At 34.4% G+C, this 23,518-nt stretch overlaps 1 protein-coding gene across 1 annotated transcript in view; it reads right to left on the bottom strand.

Annotated features, from left to right (window-relative positions):
- Positions 1–1,520: 1,520 nt before the first annotated feature.
- LOC134272590 (uncharacterized) overlaps positions 1,521–23,518 on the bottom strand; it is a 36,278-nt gene continuing 14,280 nt past the window's right edge. The window contains exons 3-5 of the mRNA XM_062754809.1: positions 18,820–18,943; positions 4,281–4,426; positions 1,521–4,105 (exon numbers count right to left, since the gene is read on the bottom strand). Coding sequence (XP_062610793.1) covers positions 4,092–4,105; positions 4,281–4,426; positions 18,820–18,943 — 284 coding nt within the window. The 3' untranslated portion in view covers positions 1,521–4,091. The remainder of the gene's footprint in view (positions 4,106–4,280; positions 4,427–18,819; positions 18,944–23,518) is intronic.

Genomic DNA, 23,518 nt, shown 5'->3' with positions numbered 1-23,518 from the left:
GGTTACTCTAGTACGATATACAAAAAAAGAAATAGGATTTAAGGTTTATTTGATAAATCTTCCTTTCCCTTTTTATGTCAATATACGTATGTTTTGTGATGTTAACTTTTGTGTTCATTTGTAGTAATTTACAAGATTATATATATTTTTGTTTCTTTCTTATACAATTACCGATATAATTTGGTGCATGAAATGTTTTCAATGTTCTCAAATTAAATTAGCTCTTCCTGAAGTGTTTCAAAATTTTTTTCATGCATTTTTATTCACAAATTGTAATACTGGCTCATACTTTTAGCACTGGTTATCTGTAAAACAAATTTTGTAAATATTATAAAGAGCGTATGTTTGATTGATTGATTGATTGATTGTACGTTGTTTAACGTCCCTCTCGAGAATTTTTCACTCATATGGAAACGCCACCACTAGCCGGTGGAGGGCTAAAAGTTTTTCCTATGCTCGGCACTCAGGGCCTTTGAGCAGTGAGGAATCTTTTTCGTGCCAGTATCTACTGCGACACAGGGCCTCGGTTTCTACCAGGCACGTAGCATCGTTTTTGAAAGTGGGGGGCCAACCTGAGAAATTTTTTTTTTTGCTTACCTAAAAAACGTTCACAAGCAAAAAAAAAAAAAAAAAAAAAAAAAAAAAAAAAGGAAAGTTAAAAATTCTCCAAACTTGAAAATCCTATTTCGTGGATGGTGTGGGGAGGGGGGGGGTTGGGGTTGGGGGGGCTGGGGTGGCTGGGTGGGGGTAGGAGGGGGGTTGGCCAATTTTTTTTAAGGCCAACCTCTTTTCACTTGCAATTTTCCCTATATTTCCTTGCCATAAATATACTGCGGTAAAAAGTGGGGGGGGGGGGCAACCAACCGTTCAATGGTCATTTTCTATAGAAAAGGTATTGTTGGGAAAAAAAGTGGGGGGGGGGCAGATTGATTTTATATTGTTTTACGCCACTCTCGAGAATTTTTCACTGATATGGAGACGTCAGACGGAAGTTGATTTTTAACCTATTAACAGAAATAAAAAATTTGCAATTTTAATAAAATTCTTGACAGTATTTTTGTTGATTTCAAGCTATTGTAGCTTTAACAATTAGTAAAATCCCGGAAAAAAATCCTTCTTTTTTCCGGATGTGATGCCTATATGTCCTGAATATGACTGAAAGCACGCATTTTCATTGCTCATGCTGGAATTTTTCAAAATAAAGAAAAGGGAGAGCTGCAGATGCAATTTTATACTACATAACGACTTTTCGTGTGTTTCAAAAGCATGGCGGACAGTTCCTTGACCTGAAGTCCAAGGGTTACTACATTACGCCAAGTTAGAGTAATCATATATATAGTCTTGAGAAAAGTCATGTCAAAAGTGAGTGATGCAGTACTTCAAGTATGTATGATTTCCTCGATACATTTGTGCTAAAATGGGGCCAATTTCATGCGGGGAAATTTATGTTAAAAAAATGAAGTAAAATAAAAAAAAAAAAAAATAACCATTTAATAAAATAACAAGAACTACACAACCAATCAATTTTACTTGAAATTCAAACAGTAAATCACAAAAGTAAAACAATATAACCCATTTCAAAACCTTACAGACCAAATTGTTTCAAATGGTAAGTAACCCCCATAATGCCTGCGTAAGTGTTCTAAATAAATAATGGAATTTTAATAACGAAAAAATAACAAAATACAAACAAACATCGATTATATGTACACAACAACTGTCTACATTTAATTAACTGTTTTTCGCAAAAACATTCTTTTTTGTAATGGTTGATAAATCTATAGTACTTGATTCGTAAAACCTTTAAACCAGGAGATAATCTATATTTAAGCATTGAATTCATATTTTGGGATGTCTTCGGTCCTATAACACACCTTGTCGTACCGACAAATTATAATACCGCGCTCACGCGCTTTCTAACGGTATGATAATTTGTCGGCACGGCCAGGTATGTTATAGGACCGAAGACATCCAAGATTATGAATTCAATGCTTATATTTACTTTCTCTAATTTTTGCTTTTTCTAATTTTTCTATTTCGCTTATTTTTAGTGTGAATTTAGTGTCCTTCAAAACTGTTGTGTTTAAAATACGTTATCCGTTTGAGACGTTCTAACGTTATATAACGCTAACGAACATTGCGTGGAAAAAAGTGAAAAATAATTTTAAAAAGGAAATTTTGTAGAACACCAATTTAACAGAGCTATAGATTATAATTCTTTATTAAATCGAGTTAAAACATTGTGCAATTTGGTATTCCTAGAGTATTGAAAAAATATATAGTTCCTATTATGTATTCCAACGCTCGGTGACACGGTTTCACGTGTGTTATAGAGATTTGAACGTCGTATATTTCTAATGGATAACATAAAGAAAATTACTCTGAATGTAAATATTTTGATTTTCATTTGAACTAGCATTACCTTATCAACAGATAATTTCGAGGGTTGTTCGAAAAGTTCTTGGACTAGCGGCATAAAATCAAAACTGTTTAAGATACAATAATGAAATATTAAACGTTTAATTAGCATCATCTTTTTAATTTATATAATGAACTTTACATCATTACTTTCTTTTTATAATAAATTGTTGATGTTTTTAAAGCAATGGTATGCCCAGGCGGCGCAACCACGAAGATAACGTTTTTTCTACCTAATTGTAACTGAGAAACAAAGAGCATACGTCATTCAAAAATGCTGTTAATTCACTCATGCGTTATTACAATATTATACAGTAAAATTTGCAATGTTTGCCTCATTTTGTATAAGATCTATGGAATTTCTTAGTAAATTTTATATGAAATGTGCAAACAATTTATGAGTTGTAATGACGTCAGAAAGGGTAGATGGGGTTCATTCTATGAAATGTCAACCCTTAGAAAAATTGGCATAGACCTACGAAATATTCAAGTCGGCCCTTGTAAAATTAAATGCATTCAAAGAACTTGAATTTTAATTTTGAAAAAGATTAGAGAGACGAGAAATGTAAAAAAAATAATGTCGTTTTGTAGTAAGGGTGTTCAAGGTTTGTCACGTAGAAAAGTGACGTTGATCATGTTTGTTAGATGTGGAACATAGGCAAGCAAATATGCTGTTATAAATAAATTAGAATCTTTCACAATGTATACATCTAATTACAATATCATATGCATTGAAATCAGCTGTTCATGACACTTAAAAATTATACAAACAAAGCGAGTATGAATCTTTACGTAAATTCTAGGAGTCTCATCAAGATAAGTGTATGAGGCAGATAATGTGGACTTTGAGAAACAATGTCTCATGTAACTAAATGGCGACTCTGCCGGGTGAACAAATAATGTCTTTTTATTAAATGATAATTCGTATAATAATTATAGTACATGTATCAAGCGAAAATTTTCAACATTTTTCTAATTTTTGTTGTTTTATGTTCTTTCAAAATTTTGTAAGCATAAACTTCACTTTTCGAACAGCCCTCGTAATTATACAAATAAACTAAAATTATCAGATGACAATATTACATATATGCGTCACTCAGTAAAAAATAAACCTTCAGAGACTTTAAAACATCAACCAATATGCATATATTAACGGAATGAATATGCTAAAAATAAAAATGAAAGACCATGGTTGTTTAATGCATATATATGTAAATCAAACATTGTATTGTATATTTAACTCAAGGTAACTAAACAAAAAGATAAAATGAGCAAAGCAAAGGGGGGGGGGAAGAGAAAAAAATGAAAAAAAGACAACAATCAAAGAAAAATATGTTAAATGAAATTTCTTAGTAAGAAACAAAATAATAAATATATGTGAAAATCAACTTGGAATGAATGTTTGACTATGCCATAAATACGTCACGTGTGCATGTTTGTATACAATTAATCAAGAAGGAACAATATAATACAGATGACCTAAAACAAATGCTAAGAATGATCAAATTTGCAATAAACCTGGCATTGATACATATGTACAGAATTAATTGTATATTTTAAGCATGCTTTTTCTGTCGAAATATTACGGAAGAAAACGCAACACTCGAAGTCTCTCAAGTTGGATAAAAAGACCATGTCGACCATTTACTGCGTATTACAGCAATTATGTAGCTTTAAAAGTACGTATCTGAATTGAAAAAAAATACATTGCAATATGTTATGTTTAATAAGAAATAATATTCATCTCTTTTCCATTTTTAACTTGTTTCTTCATTGAAAATATTCTATAAATAGTGGATTAGAATTCAACAAATGTGACATAAGTAGAAGCATAAATGAAATATTTGATGTAAATAAATTACCATCAAATGCATTTGGATATCTGTTACGAACTTCGATACCAGTTATTGCCATTATAACCACTGTTATATAAACGCTACCCATAATTGTTAAAAACTTCGAAAAATGATGATTGCCTTCTTCAATATCCTGATATATTGGATCTAAGCTGTAATGGAAAACAAGTCAAAATATATAATTTATCTATATATGATAATCGATATACATGAAGAATAGATAAAATACATGTATCTTCATATGCTTTTACCAAAGAAGTGGCTTATATTGGTGAAACCAAATGACCGCTCAAGAAAAGAATATCAGGTCAAGATTTCAAGTAAACTAGAGATGTTGTGAGCAATGAGCTCACTAAATGACACCCCCGCCTCCCATATGATTATAATGGCAAAGTCCATGTTTTGCTGTGGCCGAGAAACCCAAAATATGTGTCGGATCAAAAAGTAAAATAGGTGGTGCACAATGGCAAAACATGTATGTTATAAAGATTCTGTGAAAGTTTCATTAAATTTCACTCAGTGGTATAAGAGGAGTTGCGGATAATAGATGGGTACCCCAAAGCGTAACAGACAGACTGACGGGCAGACGGACGGACATACCGATTACAGTATACCCTCCCACTCCTCAAGCGGGGAGTATAAAAATGGGGGTCAACAAATTTTATAGAAACATGCCAATTTACCTGATCATTCCATTTTGTCAATGAAAGAATTCTAGAAAAGATTTATCATTACACAATCAGATCATTACTGTTTACACCTTTCCTTAGACAACGAGGAGAGTTTATGATGAGAAAACTAGGGACAGCTTTTCCTTATTGATGTACTGACAATGTCGAATTGGAAATCTTTCCAGTCCACAGTGTAACAATGTAAATGTGATGGGACTTTTTAACCATATACGGACACGTAAGTGTAGTCATGAGAATCGGTCCTACAAAAAAAATCTTAAATACGAGATGTTTCTTTTGATTTATACTACCATGTGTAAATCAATAATCTGTACTACATCATATTTGTTCTGTCTTCTTTTAACTTTTAAATAGTCTTTTTTTAATTTCAAGGAAAGCCCATTTATTTAAATTTCTCGACACTATGATATAGCTCAGATCTGTGAATATGGATATTGCAAATCATAAGCTTTTTAATCCCCAACGTTTAACTGAAGCAAATGCAGATAAAACAATTCGTCATTTCCTTGAACTTAGATACGCCGTTTAAGGAATTGACGCGGTTAGTATAAGTTACATTCTGAAAAAAGGTCCAGTCTTGTATTCCGCCACATTTCAAGTTTAAGACTTCACATTGTATTTCCTGCAAATGCACATCGACTATTGCTTCCAAACTTCTTATTTAAAAGAAAACTTTACGAGGCCTGGATATCGAATATCTGAATCATAAGCCTCATTCTCTTCTTCGCACTATAACTATAGTCCTTCTGGACACTTTATTACAAGGAACATTAATATAGTTAAATAAATAATGAGGACCCAAGATCACTTATTTCTAAAACTTTTTAAAAGAAGTGATCTAATCAAGGAATACTCTTAAACAAAAAAAGGGTCTAGTCTTGTATCCAACCATATTTTAAGTTAAATAGTACACGAGTTTAACGAGTTAACAAGAGTTAAAGAGTAAAAGTTAAAGAGTTAAAGTTAAGAGGATTTATATCTATTGCTTTAGCCGACTTGCTTTTAATCATGACGAAATATGCCAACGCATTTTCTCAAGATTGGATTATTTATCTTTTCCAGAAAATATTACCCCTTTCGAGTAAATCAGAGAATACTGTGAATAAATTCTCCGTATCATTTAATATTTCGAAACGCTCTGGTAATAACAACATCATAAATTACGTTAAATGTAGACTATATATAGCTAAAGAAAATCCATAGATGGACTTTCCATCAGATTTCGTTCTACTCAAAAAACAAACAAACAAACAACAAAAACAGCCAATCTAAATTCAATTTTTTGTAAATTTATTTATGATTTCATGATCGTATATATTCACTTTTAAATGGTTTTGTTCTAGAAAAAAACTTCAAAAAGTATCACTATCTGATTTCTGAATATTGACTTGGATACAGATGGGAATGGTTTAAAAAAATGAGACAGAGAGGAAAGTAGGTAGGACTTGAAGGAAGTGAATTTAACCGAAATAAGAACATGTAAATATAAGAATATAACGGATGATCAAGCAATTTACTTGCGTGATAATTTTATGCTTTTGCATAAAAATCACACACACACACACACACACCCTCACACAACAGGGTGTGTGCGTGTAGGGTATCAAACGGGGATATTTGTTTGTTTACACATCTTCCAACCGGGGACGACCTTCCAACCGTGGACGTCCCCGGTTGTCTCCGATTAAAAACAGCGCCAAATTCGAAATCAGGGATGTCTAATTACCCTAAAAATCCGAAAAAATCCATTTTTAACATGTTGAAAAAATGTCCCCGGTAAGTTAGGGTTAAAAGATGTGTGTTAATGTGAACTTTTCATAATGAGCGAAGGTTCGTACTTGGGGGTTACACACGTGTCCCCGATAGTATAGTGAAAAACGTGTCACGTGACCTTTCATGAAACAAACATTACCTTGACATATATCCTCTTTCTTATTTCTAAGTCCGTATTTTTTTTAAATGTTAAAGTTACATATATTATGTTACAATACTAGGGTACATGTATGATCATCAGCCAGTCGGACAAACATTCGTGTCTATGGACCATCTGGATTATAGATGTACGATTGACTTAGTACTTACGCATGTAAATTAAGTTTCTTTATCGAGCCTATAATTTTTAAAGGAATGAAGGTTATTTAAACTTATGTTATTCGAATAATGCGATAATTCTAACATAACTTGGGACAGTTTGCACGTTATAAACCACGCAGTATTGCAGTTTGATGATAAGCAGTCGCGATACATTCAGCATAATTCATAGGCGTCTAACGCAAATTAAACACGGGGGGGGGGGCTAATATTGAAATGGGGCTAATCCCCAATAAAACCGTAAACCCTATTTTCAATGTCTACATAATGTATAACTTAGCAAAAACTGGAGGACTCAAGCCGATAATTCGAAATAATATTGTTTATATTATGTTTGAATCCTGCAGTAGGGTTGATTTTCTTGAGCTTTAACATAATTCTTAATTTAGTGACAAAATAATTCTCATTTAGATAAATATGCTTAAGTATAATTCGCATAGTTAAATAAAGAATTTCCTGTAAATGTACATTGCACCAGAATTGAAAGTTGTCATGCATTTTTTTGTGTATGTGTGTGTGTGGGGGGAGGGGGGGGGTAAGAGTGGGGTTGGGGTTGGAAAGTTATAGCTTACAGTGTTTTTACCCTTTTATTTCTAAGCTGTTATTTGCATAGCTAAGGATGGTAGACATATCCATATGCATGCAAGAGATTCTTACAATGTGCCTTGTAATAGTAGTGTGGCAAATTCTAGCTCCAGAACGGTAGTTCTCCGAAAAAATATTTTGACAGACTGGGGAGCTACAGTCCCATCCATTGTGAAAACTGTATATTTATTGCCTGGACAAAAAGCAGTGCTTAGTCCTGAATTTATTCTGAATATATTCCTCCAATTCTTTTTACCTCAACTGCAAAAAAAGATATATCTTTAAAAACTCTCGGTCAAATGTAGGTGACATCTGCACAAAGTGCGTTGGACCAAATTATCTTGCAAACCACATTGAAAGTATAAATAGTCGAAATTTTGATGATCACAGGAGGACTGTTAACAATAATAAAATTAAAAAGTAAGCTTCGACAATCTGAGATTTCTGAAGGGGAGAGATACTGGAAGGAATCTAAAAAATATCAATAAATGCCTCGCTTTATGAAAACGAAATGTTTAACGTGGTGTTGAAGAGAAGGAAGGGGGGGGGGGGTTAGCTGTAATATTTCCGTTTCTAATTTTTCTCTCTGTGATAACCCTTTGAAACTTAGCGGAGTTAATTCCTTGGTAATTATACCGGAATGTAAGTTAGGCAGGTCAATAGGTCTGGAGCTAAGGAGGCTTAATATGCATGCAAATCATGTGCGCATCTGCCTTCGAGTCTAACGATAAGGAGGCAAAATTTGCATGGAAATCTCGTGAGGCTGCTGTTGTGTTTGACTTCAGTGGTCGATGGCTATTGAAAATGGGATGGAAATCATCGTGTAATTTAAATCTATGTCTGCATTTTATTTAAGTCTATATCTACAATTTTATTTTCACAATGAAACGGAAATACAAAGAATCACTGTCTAGTTAGTATAGTATGCCAGGGACATCAACAATAGTGGGAAACATGGGATAATTTATGCATATTGGGCTTCGCCCGTTATGCAAATTATCCCATGTTTCCCACTATTGTTAATACCCTGGCATACTATACTACTGTGTAACTAGACAGGACTTCCTTAATTTATGCTGTCTATATGCCACAGCGATCTGATCATATCCCTTAGAATTCGAAGTACGTGAAGACGAGATATGGAGAGAACGATCATAGGCATTTATGCCTGCTGTTCAATCCGTTTCAATAAATGAATATATTTTAAACTAAGACGAGATATTGAATATATATTAAACCTGTGCGATTCATAAAGTTAGCTTATATAGAGTATTTACAATAAATCTGATTAATTAAAAGGATCCTTTATCTATAATTAACCAGTAACAATTGTAAATATTCGTACAGCCATTACATCTCCTACTAGTATTTTCAAATTAAAAATATAAAAAAAATCATGTTTTCATAATACATAGAATAAGTACAGTCGTTTGGCCAGTTCCGAATAAGAAACCGATTCGGCTGAGCTATAAATATACTAGACATTATTTCAAAATTTAAGTGTTTTGTCAAGGTAGTTCGATGACTTGTGAAATTAAATATTGTTTCATAAAAGTTCACCCTGCCTTCAAAAAAAATATTTCGCAAGTTACCATAGGTGTCATTTTTACCAGTTTCGAATAGGCCGACCAGTTCCGGATAGCCCAGAGATTCTTATTCAATTCAACCCTAAATTAAAAAATATACGCCCCAGATGTTATCCATTGGCATGCCTAAGAAAAGTTAAATTAATTGCTTACCAATAAATTATTTGTATTTCCAAAGGTTGAAGAGAAACTAGAGGTACTGTGGGCACTGAGCTCATTTTAATGATACCCCACACCTTCTTTATGATTATTTAAGACAAAGTCCATGTTTTGCTCTGTGAGACCCAAAATTAGTGTCAGATCAAAAAGTAAAATAAAAGGTCATAATGTCACAATGTAATCAAGAATCTGTGAAAGTATCATTAAATATTATTCAGTGGTATAGGAGGTATTGCGGATTAGAGATGGATTTACCTTTCAATATTACAAAGAGTAGCAGTGTCTACCGGTATATGTTTTTTTCTCAGGGAGCCCGAATTATGTGCGTGGTCCAAAAATAAAATAGTTTTACTTTGGCACTGATAAACAAAGATTCTGTGAAAGACTCATTAAATTCTGTGAAGCTTCATTAAACTTCATTCAGTGGTAGAAGAGGGGTTGCGGATAAGAAATGGATACCCTAGAGCATATCAGACGGACGGACGGACGGACATCAAGACGGATGGAAGAACGAACATCCCTTTACTATATACCCCTTCTTCCTGTTTTTCAAGCGGGGGTATAATAAATCAGGTTTACAATGAAGAAAACAACGAAGAGTGAATTTATAATTGTGTTTAAAATGGGTATTCGGAACTGGTAAAATAAGAAGACGAAAATATTTCGATATCTTCCAGTGTTCTAAAAATTTATTATTGACAAGTTTTTAGTATATGTTAGAGTACATATCAAACTTACTTTTGATACCTGGAACGTGGTTTTATGTGAAAAATTTATAAATCTGCAGAGGTTTTTCTGCAGACTTACGCGTCGCGGTGATTCACTTTTGTTGCGTTGAAAAAGTATGTCGACTGTTTCGAGTACGATAACGAAACCAAACCGAGGGCAAAAAAATCAAAACTTCGCATAATTCAAACACTAATAAATAAGCCTTCTTACCATAGAAAACAAATTATTTTTACACCGTTAAATTTATTAATTATCAGTCCTTACATTACTAATCATTCGGAACTGGCCCAAACCCCGTACCTGTAAAACGACTGTAGCAGTCAATTCCCGGTACGTCGGTACGTGGAAATTCTTATGCATGGACATATACATGTAGTACAATGCTTACGTTTGATCACAGTCGAAAGAGAGATGAAGAATAATGAAGAAAAAATATTTAATCATTTGAATGCTTTTATGAAAAAAGGTCCTTAAGGACATACGCAAGGTACCTTACCTGCTGATAATTTTTCAAGATATTTATAGACAAAAAATCAGCTTGCATTACCAGGGTTTTAGAAAGAAAACAAATTACGAAAATTTTTGCATTATTCAAAGAAAAGTATACAAAAATTACAAAACACAATTTACAGATTTATTCTTCAAAATTTGTTATAGAAGGGGTGTGCAAATCAATAATTATATAAACATTTAAAGTATTGCACACAGGTCCATCATCTAGTAGAATTAAACTTCAGGGAAGAGCTCAATAAAGTTCAAAGTATGTTGCATATGACCTTAAGGTCAAAGTTTCAAATCGGTATCGTCGTTATTCAGTAAGAACGTATAATGACGTCGCGTGCAACGAATTAAGTTTCTAAACATTCAAATAACTTTTATAACATATATAAACTCTTAAAAGATGTTTTTTATAATTGTCTTCTTTCAAGATCTTAAATTTTCAATATATACCATGAAGATGAATTTGTTCTCTTCCATAGGCAGATCTAGTCATTTCGACGGGGGGGGGGGGGGGGGTATACGGATTCTGAAAAAAGATTTTGTTAATTTGGAATATGTGTACCGTACAATTTAACACTAAGATATTTGATATTCTAGCTCCATTAAAAGATACAAAGCACTTGTACATTAAAACATAAAAACTACTGATGACTAATACTTTTTCTAAATGTCGGATGATCATTTAAAGGAAGTAAATAATTTCTTGACATCTTAATATATTGTTTCTTTTCAAATTGTTGCATATCATGCATATATTTTTAAGAATAATTACACTACTGTCGATGTCATTATTACTTCACTTTAAAAGCGATTTATGCACTTGGAGGTTTGATGAGGTGTGGATGGGAGTTCCACATTAACTGTGTTTAATTCCTTAACAAAATGCAAACTCAATGTCAAGCTTTCATCCGAACAAAACAAAATAGAGTCAAAAATAATTTTTATCAGAGAAGATCTTTTCGGCATCTTAAATTTTATAAATTTCTACCTTTAAAAATATACTCCGTATTTTTACTGAATTCTCCTCCATTGAGGTTTTAGAATAATTCATAAACATGTTCCTTCTTGTATTTTGATAAGCCTTAGGTACATGTATATACATACGTCATGCACATTTTTTTTTTGTATTTGCATGTTATATACAGGAATGTCCACTTTTGTATTGTGATCATTTATACCCACAATGTCCCCTATTGTAATGTGAATTTTTATACACAAATGTCCCCTACTGTATTTTGTATTTTTATACACAAATGTCCCTTATTGTAATGTGAATTTTTATACACAAATGTCCCCTATTGTATTGTGAATTTTAACACACAAATTATGTCCCCTATTGTGTTGTAGTTTTTATACACAAATGTCCCCTATTGTGTTGTGAATTTTTACACACAAATTATGTCCCCCATTGTGTTGTACTTTTTTATACACAAATGTCCCCTATTGTATTGTGAATTTTTACACACAAATTATGTCCCCCATTGTGTTGTAGTTTTTTTGATACACAAATGTCCCCTATTGTAATGTGATTTTTATACACAAAACATGTCCCCTATTGTGTTGTAGTTTTTTTTATACACAAATGTCCCCTATTGTAATGTGATTTTTATACACAAAACATGTCCCCTATTGTGTTGTAGTTTTTTTATACACAAATATCCTCCATTGTTTTGTGATAATTTATACGTACACAGTTGCCCTATTTGATTAAGATGTTTTTTTTTTACTTATTCCCAACATTTACTAGTATTAACAAATTCTTTCTGTTGTTGTGCTGCTTTTTTTAGCGGTCTTTTCTGTACGGAATCGCGAATGTCCATATAGCTTACTAATATTCTTTAATATCCATTCATGCGTCCTCCAGTTTTCGGTTATAACCAAGTGTAATATATAAAGATATCGGTCTTTCCGCCTTAGAATCTCACCAATCGGAAAACTGGCTCTATAGTAAAATTTCGCTCAAGGAGAACTGGTTTATTCAAATGAGCTAGTCTCTGCCCCCGAAAGCTTAATCTCAGTTATCCATAACACCACAATCCTCATTATTATATATATATATATATATATATATATATATATATATATATATATATATATATATATATATATATATATATTAATTTATTTTTGTGTGGGTATAATTGTATATATAAAATGTTTATATTTGATGGAGTAAACAAGGTTCCAGTTCCCCTCAACCAGGTCCTGACCCTGGGGAACTAGCTAACCCCCTTAACGACACACTTTAACTGCATAATAATTACCTCTTTTATCTCGAAATAATTTTCCTCAGAGTTGATAACTCTTATAGTAAAGAATAACAAAACTAGAAATAAACGGAGTTATTAAAAAGTGTGTTTAATATGTATAATGAAGAGATAATGGAATTGAAGAATAGTTTTGCAACTGATTAATTAGTGTTCTTTTCATATGTCAAAAAAGTATCTCCTTGTTCATGATTTTTTTTCTGCAGTGATCAAGTTTTTCCTTAAGATTATTGGCAGCAGAACAGCTTATGAATTTTTCATAACTTAACCCCTACGCTTAATAAAATTTTAGCCATTTATCAAATATTTAGAAAGATAATTATTAATGGGATTTTAGGTGACAAAAAGTGTGTAGAAAATTAATGATAGTTACAGAAAGATGGAAATTTGAACATCTAATATGTAAATTAAAATTTCTTAGTACATGTATTTTTTAAATCATTTACAACCAAATAAGATCCAAGAACAGATTCCCATCTATTCGATCAGTTTTTGTTTGTATCATCTGTCCTCAACATGATTACAACCCGTGTGTAGAAGTTCCAACTCCCCGTCGAGTTTCATTCAGAAGTAACCTGGAATTACTTGTTAGTATTTGGAAGCATTTGGAATTCCAAGTACTTCCATGTCATTCGAAAAAAAAATTATTTGGAAAAATCTTAACTCAATTTGGAATCTACATGGAACCATTTGGTAGTTCAGAAATTTAACTTAGTCTGTATATTTAATGAGCAGATGTTATTATTATGAACTGATCGGGCTCGAGATCTTGTCTCGGGCTCGACCTCATAGATTTTGAAATTAAGCGGTTCAAACCTAAACCTTGTTGCATCCGAGTTGCATCATGATCACGTGGAATGGATGATGAATCTTTTGTGTAGTAACTCAAAGGATATATTTTACATTTTTATGAGTGTGACTCCTCCAGTGGTACATGTATCTTTTTCATTTTCACTTGGAAAAACAATAACATCAGTGGACAGTTTCAAATTGAATTTACTTAAACTGAGTGAAAAGTGCATAAAATTACAAAATTTTTGGAATTATTTATTGCCTTGATACATGGTCTCGAAGATAATAAAACGTGTCAGACTTTTATAATCTCTGTAAGTTCAGGAACCAAGTAAAAACCTTGATTTACCTGTATGGACTTTTAATTTTGATTTGAATTTGCATACAGGGTGTCACAATATATGTCACACATCTAAAGACAGATAGATAAATGACAAGTAAAGCTACATATACATTTTATATATCATTTTAATCAGCATATATTCAAAATTATTTTTTTGAGTCAGAAGTATCCAAAATTCTCTACTTCAGTTGCTATGGCAACAAATCCTCAAATGTTATTCTCCAAGTGTTTTCCAAACATTTTCCTAAATAACTTAAGAGACTAATGCTTATAAATTTCTGTTCACTGTTTTGTAAGTTTCCTAAGATTCCCAAGATTTTTGAGACTTTTCTTGTTTTATATCTGACTTTTTAGAACCCCCAAAGTGCAAATCTATTTTCATTTAAAGTTGCATTTAAATAAATCTGTCGTTTCAGAACTACCGGTATGTGTTAATTCGTGTCCACTTCTTTCACTCTTCCTTTCAGTCAATCTTGCAAACTTTAACCCCGGCTCTGAATGTCATTTGACTTTAAACGTTGAAAACGTGTATGCAGACACACCTAACAAATATTTTAAGATTTCGAAATACTCTTGATACACTTACTGGAATTGTTACAAACCATTTCCTTAAACTCAGATCTGACTTCCATAAGTTTTCTCAATGAATGACTTCCCTATGATATTGTTCTCATCTCTTCTTGATTTTGGGGGTCGGGTAGGGTGCGGTGAAGAGGAGGCAGGGTTTAACTCTCCTTCATCTTTACATTTTAATTTAATTTAAACCCTCTACTTATTATAAATATAAGAAAAATAGACAGCAATTGCTGTTCTAGTTATTTTTTATATCATCACCCCAGTTAAATATTTAAAATATCGTAAACGGTTCTTAAAATAAAAGTTTACAACAAATTTTTGCTGCAAGTTTTGCGCAATTTTGGGGATAACTGAAATTATGACATCACTGATTATATCATCGGTTACTTCATGGTTTATTATTATTTTCCCGATACTTTGCAATATAATAATTTTAGATCAATATGCTTAACTATCGTGTTTTGGTATTTTTGGTATTATGCTCGATATTCAGATTATGCCCATTTAGATGTGTGACATATATTGTGAAACACCCTGTATATGATCAGTTGATATTTTACTTCATAAAACAGTTTTACAGGATAGTAATTTACCAGAGAGGTTTGCTTTCTTCTAATTAATATATCATTAAATGATGCCAGGAGAATAATGTTTTTGTCATGAATATATTTTCAAATCACTGGTTGTTTGTTATTTAAATACATGTAACATGATTGTTTAAATAGACCAATGAAAACCTTGCATTAATTTGTTGGATAAATAAAATTAGTCATTTGGAAGCAACTTGGAATTCATTTGGAAATTTCTAGAAATTTCTAGAAGAAATAATATGAGTTTTAGTCATTCAGAAACAACATGGAAATCATTTGGAACCATTTGGAAAGTTGTTCCAATACTCCGAATGGTGATTCGGAAATTCAAAATGAAGAATTGCAAGTGATTTACTTGGAAATTCTAAATGCAGCTTGGAACTTCTATACACGGGCATTCTGTTATTATATACTGCATGAAATGCATGAAATTGATTGATTGATTCCTCTGGAGAACTTTTCGCTCATATGTAGACGTACGCCACCGCTTTCCGGTGGAGAACTTCAAACTTTGCCTACACTGGGCATCTAGGTTCATTGAGCAGTGAGGGATCTTTTTTTGTGTCAGCACCTACTGCGACACGGGGCTTCGGTTTATACGGTCTCAAACCCGCGGCTAAAGGATCATTTTCACTCAAAGATGATTGATTGATACTGTTTAATGTCCCTCTTCAGAATATTTCACTGATATGGAGACGTCACCATTGCCGGAGAAGGGCTGCAAATTAAGGCCAATGCTCGGCACTTACGGCCTTTGAGCAGGGGGGATCTTTATCGTGCCACACCTGCTGTGACACGGGGCCTCGGTTTATACGGTCTCATCCAAAGGACCGCCCCGTTTATTCGCCTTTCACGACAAGCAAGGGGGTACTGAGGACCTATTCTAACACGGATCCCCACGGGGCTTCACTCAAAGAAAACCATTGTCAACTAAGGCGCAGCCAAGGTTGCGAAAGATTTCGAAGGGTGAAAATTCCAAAGTAGCATTTAACTACATGCTTAATGCATTATAATATTCTTTATATTCTATTAAAAAAAATTACAACTAGGGGTACTGTGAGCAATGAGCTCACTTAATAATAGCCCCGCCTCCCATATGAATATAATGGCAGTATCCATCCTTTGCTGTGGAAAATCCAAAATATATGTCAGATGAAAAAGTAAAATAGGAGGTGCACAATGGCAATATGTAATAAAGATTCTGTGAAAGTTTCATTAAATTTTCTTCAGTGGTATGAGAGGAGTTGCAGATAAGAGATGGGTACCTCAAACCGTAACAGACGGACCTACAGACGGACAGACAGACATATCATTTTTTTTTATCTATACCCTCCCACTTTTCAAGCGGGGGAATAATGAACCTTGCGTGCATGAATTCTGCACAATCAATATTTTTTTATTATATCACCGTCATCAAGCAGTGTTGATTGAGCTTGAGGGCGTGGTTTCGTTAGTCAGCGGATAATATTGGCTGTGTCTCGGGAAATAGTCCTGGTCAAGGGGAACTAGAATCTTGCTAACTCACCAATAATATATTTTTTGACTATGTTATTATACCGATATAAAAGTAATTGAAAAAATAAAGGATTACGAATGACCGGGGATTAGCTTCCGGAGTAACACACGAGGATTAGTCCTTTGACATATTAGAACCGAAACAATAGTAAAATCTAGAGATTACATATAACCGGGGAATTAACTTCCGAAGCAGAGATTAGATCATTTGACTATCTCACGGGGAGTAGTCCATTCGCAGAGATTTCGAGGGAATTATTCACATTTTACTGCGTAACTGGATCAAGTGGAGTTAACGGATATGTAGTTCCTTATTACGGCGGATATTCTTTCATAGAGTTGTGATTTGGTTATATTTTACTGCTAGAAATTAAAACAGGTCGACAGGTCGGCAGGTAAACATTTGCTAATATACAGGTCGGCAGGTCCGTCACAAGTCGGCAGGTAGACAGGTCGGCAGGTAGAGAAGTCGACAGGTCGGCAAGTAAACATTTGCTAATATACAGGTCGGCAGGTCCGTCACATGTCGGCAGATAGACAGGTCGGCAGGTAGAGATGTCGGCAGGTCGACAGCTAAGCAGTTTCTGGTTAGTCCTCGCACATTATTCGACAGATTAGGGTTAGTCTAGCATCCATCTGAGAGATTAGGGTTACTCCTCGCGCATTATATTCCTGATTTGGGTTAGTCTTGCATCCATCCGAGGGATTATGGTTAATCCTCGCACATTTTTCTACTGATTAGGGTTAGTCTCGCATCCATCCGAGAGATTATGGTCAGTCCTCTCACATTATTCGACTGATTAGGGTTAGTCTCGCATCCATCTGAGAGATTAAGGTTAGTCCTCGCACATAATTATACCGATTAGGGTTAGTCTCGCATCCATCCGAGAGAGTAGGGTTAGTCCTGGTACATTATTCTACTGATTAGGGTTAGTCTCGCATCCATCCGAGAGATTAGGGTTAATCCTCGCACATTATTCTACTCTCCATTTGGTCCCTGATGGCCGACCTGTCTACCAGTCGATCCGCATACCTGCCGACCTGTCTACCAGCCGACCCGTCTACCTGACGACCTATCTACCTGCCAAACCGTCTACCTGCCGACCTGTCTACCTGCCTAACCGTCTACCTGCTGATCCCGACCCATCTACCTGCCGACCTGTCGACCCGTCTGCCTGCCGACCTATCTACCTGCCAACCCGTCTACCTGCCGACCTGTCTACCTGCCGAACCGCCTACCTGCTGATCCCGACCCATCTACCTGCCGACCCGCCGACCTGTCTACCTGCCGACCCGTCTACCTGACGACCTGTCTACCTGCCCACCTAGCCGTCTACCTGCTGATTCCGACCCATACACCTGCCGACCCGCCGACCTGTCTACCTGCCGACCCGTCTACCTGACGACCTGTCTACCTGCCGACCCGTCTACCTGTCTGCCTGCCGTCAACCAGCTGTATACCTCTCTACCTTTTTTGTACACATATACTTTCCGACTGAAATATGCGTATGAATATACAAATAAAAATTATTGCGCCGAACTACTTTGTCCGTACTCTCCACTTGAACCGCGTAACTTTTATGGAGGAAAAAATCAGTAGACGTATAAAATAAAAGGAGATAACTAACTATTTATGAAATAATTAATTCGTTTTCAAATGATACAAACTCAAACAATTCTTCCGTTCATTGGATTCAAGCAAAATATAACTCATAAAAAGTATGCATAAATAAAGGGTTTTGTATGAAAAAAATCTTTTAACAGCCTTGTCAAAAAGAACATTAAAAATACATCTACCGCTAAAGCCATTAGAGGTGTTAATACATCTTATCTGGGGAGATTTGCGTTTCTTTTAAAAGCTAAACATTTTGGTTGATGATTTGAAATATATACTTCCTAAATGTACATAAGTTGAAAAACACTCATTTACCATTCAAAAATCTATTTGTCGTTTATTTATGCAATCACTGTCTAGTTTTGAGAGTGTGCCAGGGCATCAACAATAGTGGGAAACATGGGATAATTTGCATTTAATAAATGTAAATAAAAATTTTTCAGCAATAATTATCATTGTAACTTTTGAAACAAATTCTATAAATCTTATATTAAATTCAAGTACCTAACTGCTGTTGATAATGAATTTTCAATTGTATTCTTTTCCACCGAAGAATCAATAGAAGGAATTCCTGTTGCATATATTTCCCCTTCAGCTTCCCTTTGATACGTGTAGCAATCAGGAAACTCTGAAAAAAGTGAATAAACTTATCATCCTTGTTGTCCTTGTTTAAAAAGTATCGGATAGAATGCACTTTACCGGTACGGCCGCCATTTTGATTCTAGATCCCCGCGTGAGAGTGCGCGGCGTAAAAACTTAGCAACGTATCAACTATGATGGGCGACGCCATTTTGTTGTGTAAGAAACTCTCGAAGCGAGAAAAAAAGATATCTAAATGGGTTTTCGCTTTTTTAAGCGGGGGTGTGGGGGCGGCAGCCCCCAATACGTAAAAATAAATAAAACAAACTTACCTTAGTCGTTAGATAAATCTGCGTTAAGACTCGGGGCCACACCTACGTGTCACTATACATGTAGAACCATTGTGTCTTTTTTTTGATGAGTTGTAAATACGTTTTTATGGGTGATGAAGGAGATAAACGTCAATTTTAAATTATAGCTACTATCCTAGTGCATTCTTGTTTTAGTAGAGATTTCCTATATAACTGCATTCCATGTGGTCTCAATGATTGTAAAGTATCCAGTGTTTTGCAAATTGAAATAGATAAATTTTAGTTCGTAAATCCAGGATTTACTGCAGCTCTGTTTCCAGAAATCTAAGATGTGACTCTTACGTTTCATTTTTCTTATACTGCCGATTGCTGTTTCTCGAAACAAGACCGTCCTCACTGCATGTTTACAAGTTTTGCCCCTCCACTTATTCAACATTTCCATAAACTAAGGATCACATTTATCGCTAAAATTTCCAAAAATTCTAGTATGTTGCAGTCAGTCAATTAAAAATATCCATTCATAGAAAACACAACACAAATCATCTTAAATAAGGTGCATGATGAATCACTGTTTACAATCAAATAGAGTGGAAGTCAAACTTTCTATTTCACGTCACCTACCCTGACCAATCACAGCACTGAAATAAGTCACGTGCTTAACAACGTCACGACTTTGGAATGTGGCCGACAAAATGAAAGCCAAAGGTTTGTTTTGAAAGTGCTTTAAGTTTTAATTAATAACTTCGTTAATTAAACGAAGTTTATTAACATGAAAAATGACGAGGAATTCAAAAAATAGGTTATTTTTGCATTTTATTGCCTTTTTAGCGAAATCGTCACGCTGACGCGTGACTCTCTTATAGAGAAGGAACACGTGCTATTTCCATGTTATTTGGACGTACCGGTAAAGTGCAGTTGTCCCAAAGTATCAAAGGGTGAGCATTTCTTAGTCCTTAACCAATTATTTGATCAAGAAAAAAAAAGTTTGCATCAGAGGTGGTTTAAGACTTGAAATTATTTGACAAGCACAATAAAAAACTAGTGCTAATTGTAACGGGGACCGTTACAGATGTTCCCCAAACGCTCCCCAACTCCCTTTTGGTGTCACATTCCCTGTAAGCTCCATTAAATAAGACAAACTCTATGCATCTGAGATTTTAACATTTACAAAGAAGTATACAAAAATCATTTAAACTTTAGCATTACACGCGTGCACATGTGAATGCATTTGCGTCATGACCATATCATCTTGTCTACACAATCTATATTTTTAATACAAAGAATATTAATGTATTTAATCCAAAATTATTTTAAAAATACGCTCATTCAAGTGTTTGTTTGATTTTACTAATTTCACATGCACGCACGTGCATACATGAGCATGCTGACCATACATTCTTGTAGAAGTCCATTACATCTATCTAAATTCTAAATTCCACCCCGTTTGGGTGAAAACTAAGGGAGTAATAGCTGTTTAAAGTTTCAGCCAATCAGATTGCAGCACATGTACACGCACGAGTATGCATGTGCATGGTGACCATACCTCCTTGTAGAAGTCCATTATATCTATCTATATTCCAAATCCCATCCTGTTTGGTTGAAAACCAAGGGAGTTATAGCTGTTTAAAGTTTCAGCCAATCAGATTGCAGCGCACGTGCATGCACGTGTTTTCATGATAATTGCTTTATTTCATGTTGTAGGATATCTTAATGCATGGCTATGTTCAAAATTTCAAAGGATTTCGTCAAAAAACAAGAAAGATATTGAGACTTTAATTGCAGCCAATCAGAGCGAAGTGCACGTGCATGCGCGTGAGATCTTGCTATTTTCACCATTTCGTAATGTCTATATACTACTAATATATCCTCACATTATCGGTTTCAAAGCAATTCATCTAAAAAAAGAAAAGTTGTGGCTATATCTATTATATTGGTCATTCCACGTGTTGCACGTGCACGCTCTTGCAAGCACGTGCGGGCAAAATGACCTTGATTCCGCAAATCTACATAACATGTCTACTAACCCTAAAAAGGTTTTACCTACATCGGACGAACAGTTTACAAGATCATTCCCGGACAAAAAAGTTCCAGGAAGAAGAAGAAGAAGAAGAACTAGAAAGTCTGCTATTGCAAGCAATAGCATATGTCGCCCCGTATTAGATAAGACTTTCATTTTTTCATCACTAAAACAAAAGTCCATTAGCTAAGTTTGAACAACCATTGAGTTGTATCAGTCCTTTCCATTGGAAACGGAAGACCTTAATTCGGTACATCCCACTCATTATTTTTAGAATCGGTAGGAGAAGAAAGTAGTGCAGGAAAATTACAAGTTCCTCAATTTGCAGACTTGCATAAAAGAAATCTGGCAATTGTACTGAACTGAGCCTCATACTTGTTAATTGGCAGTATCTTTCCTATCATAAAAGCTTGGGAAATGTAATTTATGAAGAAGATCAGCCGAATTATTTTGTGTATTGTAACGCCAGTGAGAACACTGAAATTTCCCTCTTTCACTTTCATTTTAGAGGTTCTACCGAAAAACGAATCCATTGGCGGATCCAGAGGGGGGGTTCCGGGGGTTGGAACCCCCCCTTTATTTTTTGTCAAGTGGAGAAAGAGAGAGAAAGAAGGGGGATAAAACGTTTCCCGAGAAAAAGTATTTGTACGTCTAACTTATATATGTATTGAATAGATAGATTGTCACAACTTTAGTTTTTCCACTCACCTTCACTATTACTTTTTATGAGTGAATGGTAGAAAATATTCTACTTATTTTTATATATCTTATATATGATATGGAACATGCGAGTTTAAATTTGATATTAGATTCCCGCAATCTTAATATGACTGTGTTGCCTATATACAAGAAGGTGCCATTTTTATAACCAAATCTTATGAAGGAACTAAAATTTAATTCATTGTTTTATACCCAACCCAAAAAGGATCTTCAAATTCTTTAAGAAAATTCATTCTATTCTTCGGAAATTCTGCATATCCATTCAATTATAAGGCTTCAGAAGTTTTTTTAAATGTGTTGATTTTATTTTATACAGACTGGGGGTACTTTTTCAAAGAAAAAAGGACGTACAACAAAGATATAATTTTCCACAATCTTATATTTTTCCGTACATGTGTGAGTGTGAATCTTTGCCTGAGAGTGTGTAAAGGGGGGGGGGTTAAAGTGACACAACCCTGGAACCCCCCCTTTCAAAAATTGCTGGATCCGCCCCTGGAATCTGACATGCCACCATCAATTCGAGCATTTCTGCATTGCAGAGAGCTGATGTGTGTTATGAGATGATAAATCATGTGTAAACTTTCTCAGTTTAGCGGAATCATGAACATTTTCGGCGAGATGAATGTTTTGTATACAGTGGTGATCAAGGCTTTGCGAACCATCAGGAGCGGATCAAAGGATTTTTGAATGAATAAAAACTATGGAAATGACGTACCAATTTTTTAATTTATACTTGCACTATCTAATGAAATGAATAATATATAAGTGATAGATATACAAGAAAACGCGAAATGATAATAAATGCAGCTGACAATCGTTATTTTTTTTTATATAGATAAAATAAAATATTTATAAATTCAAGAGACAAAACAGAAGGAGAATGAATGATGGCAAAATATCACATGACGGGAACTGAATTTTATGAATGAAAATTTTAAAAAGTTACTTGTAAATTGTATATGTTATATCTGTGTATTCTACTTGGCTGTGTGCTTCAAAAAAAAAAAAAAAGGGGGGGGGGGGGTCGTCTTGAACATAGTAAATAGCCATAACGTTTGAACGGTAAGTACTAGGGCTTTCGTATTTCAAATATGTAATCCTTGTGAAAAGAACTTTTATTGGATACGACGAACTTTGACCCTTTGACCTAGACCTTGGAGAACACATGTGTACATCTGAATCTTTGTTTCTGTTTCGTTTCTATGGCAACCGTGAGCGACTCATTACAATTATTTTGAAAGTAGAAATCACTTTGACACATTGCAAGGAATAAACATTGACAGTTTCAAAACAATTGTCTGAGTAGTTATTGAGGAAATCGAAATAAAAGAATTTGAACTTTCACCTGGTTTCCATGGCAATAATCGATTATATGAAAATTTTAAATACGAGTTGCAGAACTACAGATACTAATCATTAAAATAAGAAAAGTTTTATGACGAACGTTTAAGGGACCAGAGAGAACACTCTCGGACAAAATTTGTCGCTTCTTACAGGTTTCCATGGCAACGGTAGACATATTGGAACTGAACGACCTCACTGCACAACTACAACCAGTGATCGTCCTTTGAGGAAA

This window comes from Saccostrea cucullata, unplaced genomic scaffold, assembly GCF_032062105.1.
Source record: "Saccostrea cucullata isolate Sc308-1 unplaced genomic scaffold, CSIRO_AGI_Scuc_v1 ctg538, whole genome shotgun sequence".
Classification (NCBI taxonomy): Eukaryota; Metazoa; Mollusca; class Bivalvia; order Ostreida; family Ostreidae; genus Saccostrea; species Saccostrea cuccullata.
The sequence above is the reverse complement of the archived record's forward strand: the minus strand, read 5'-3'. Positions and strand labels throughout refer to the sequence as shown.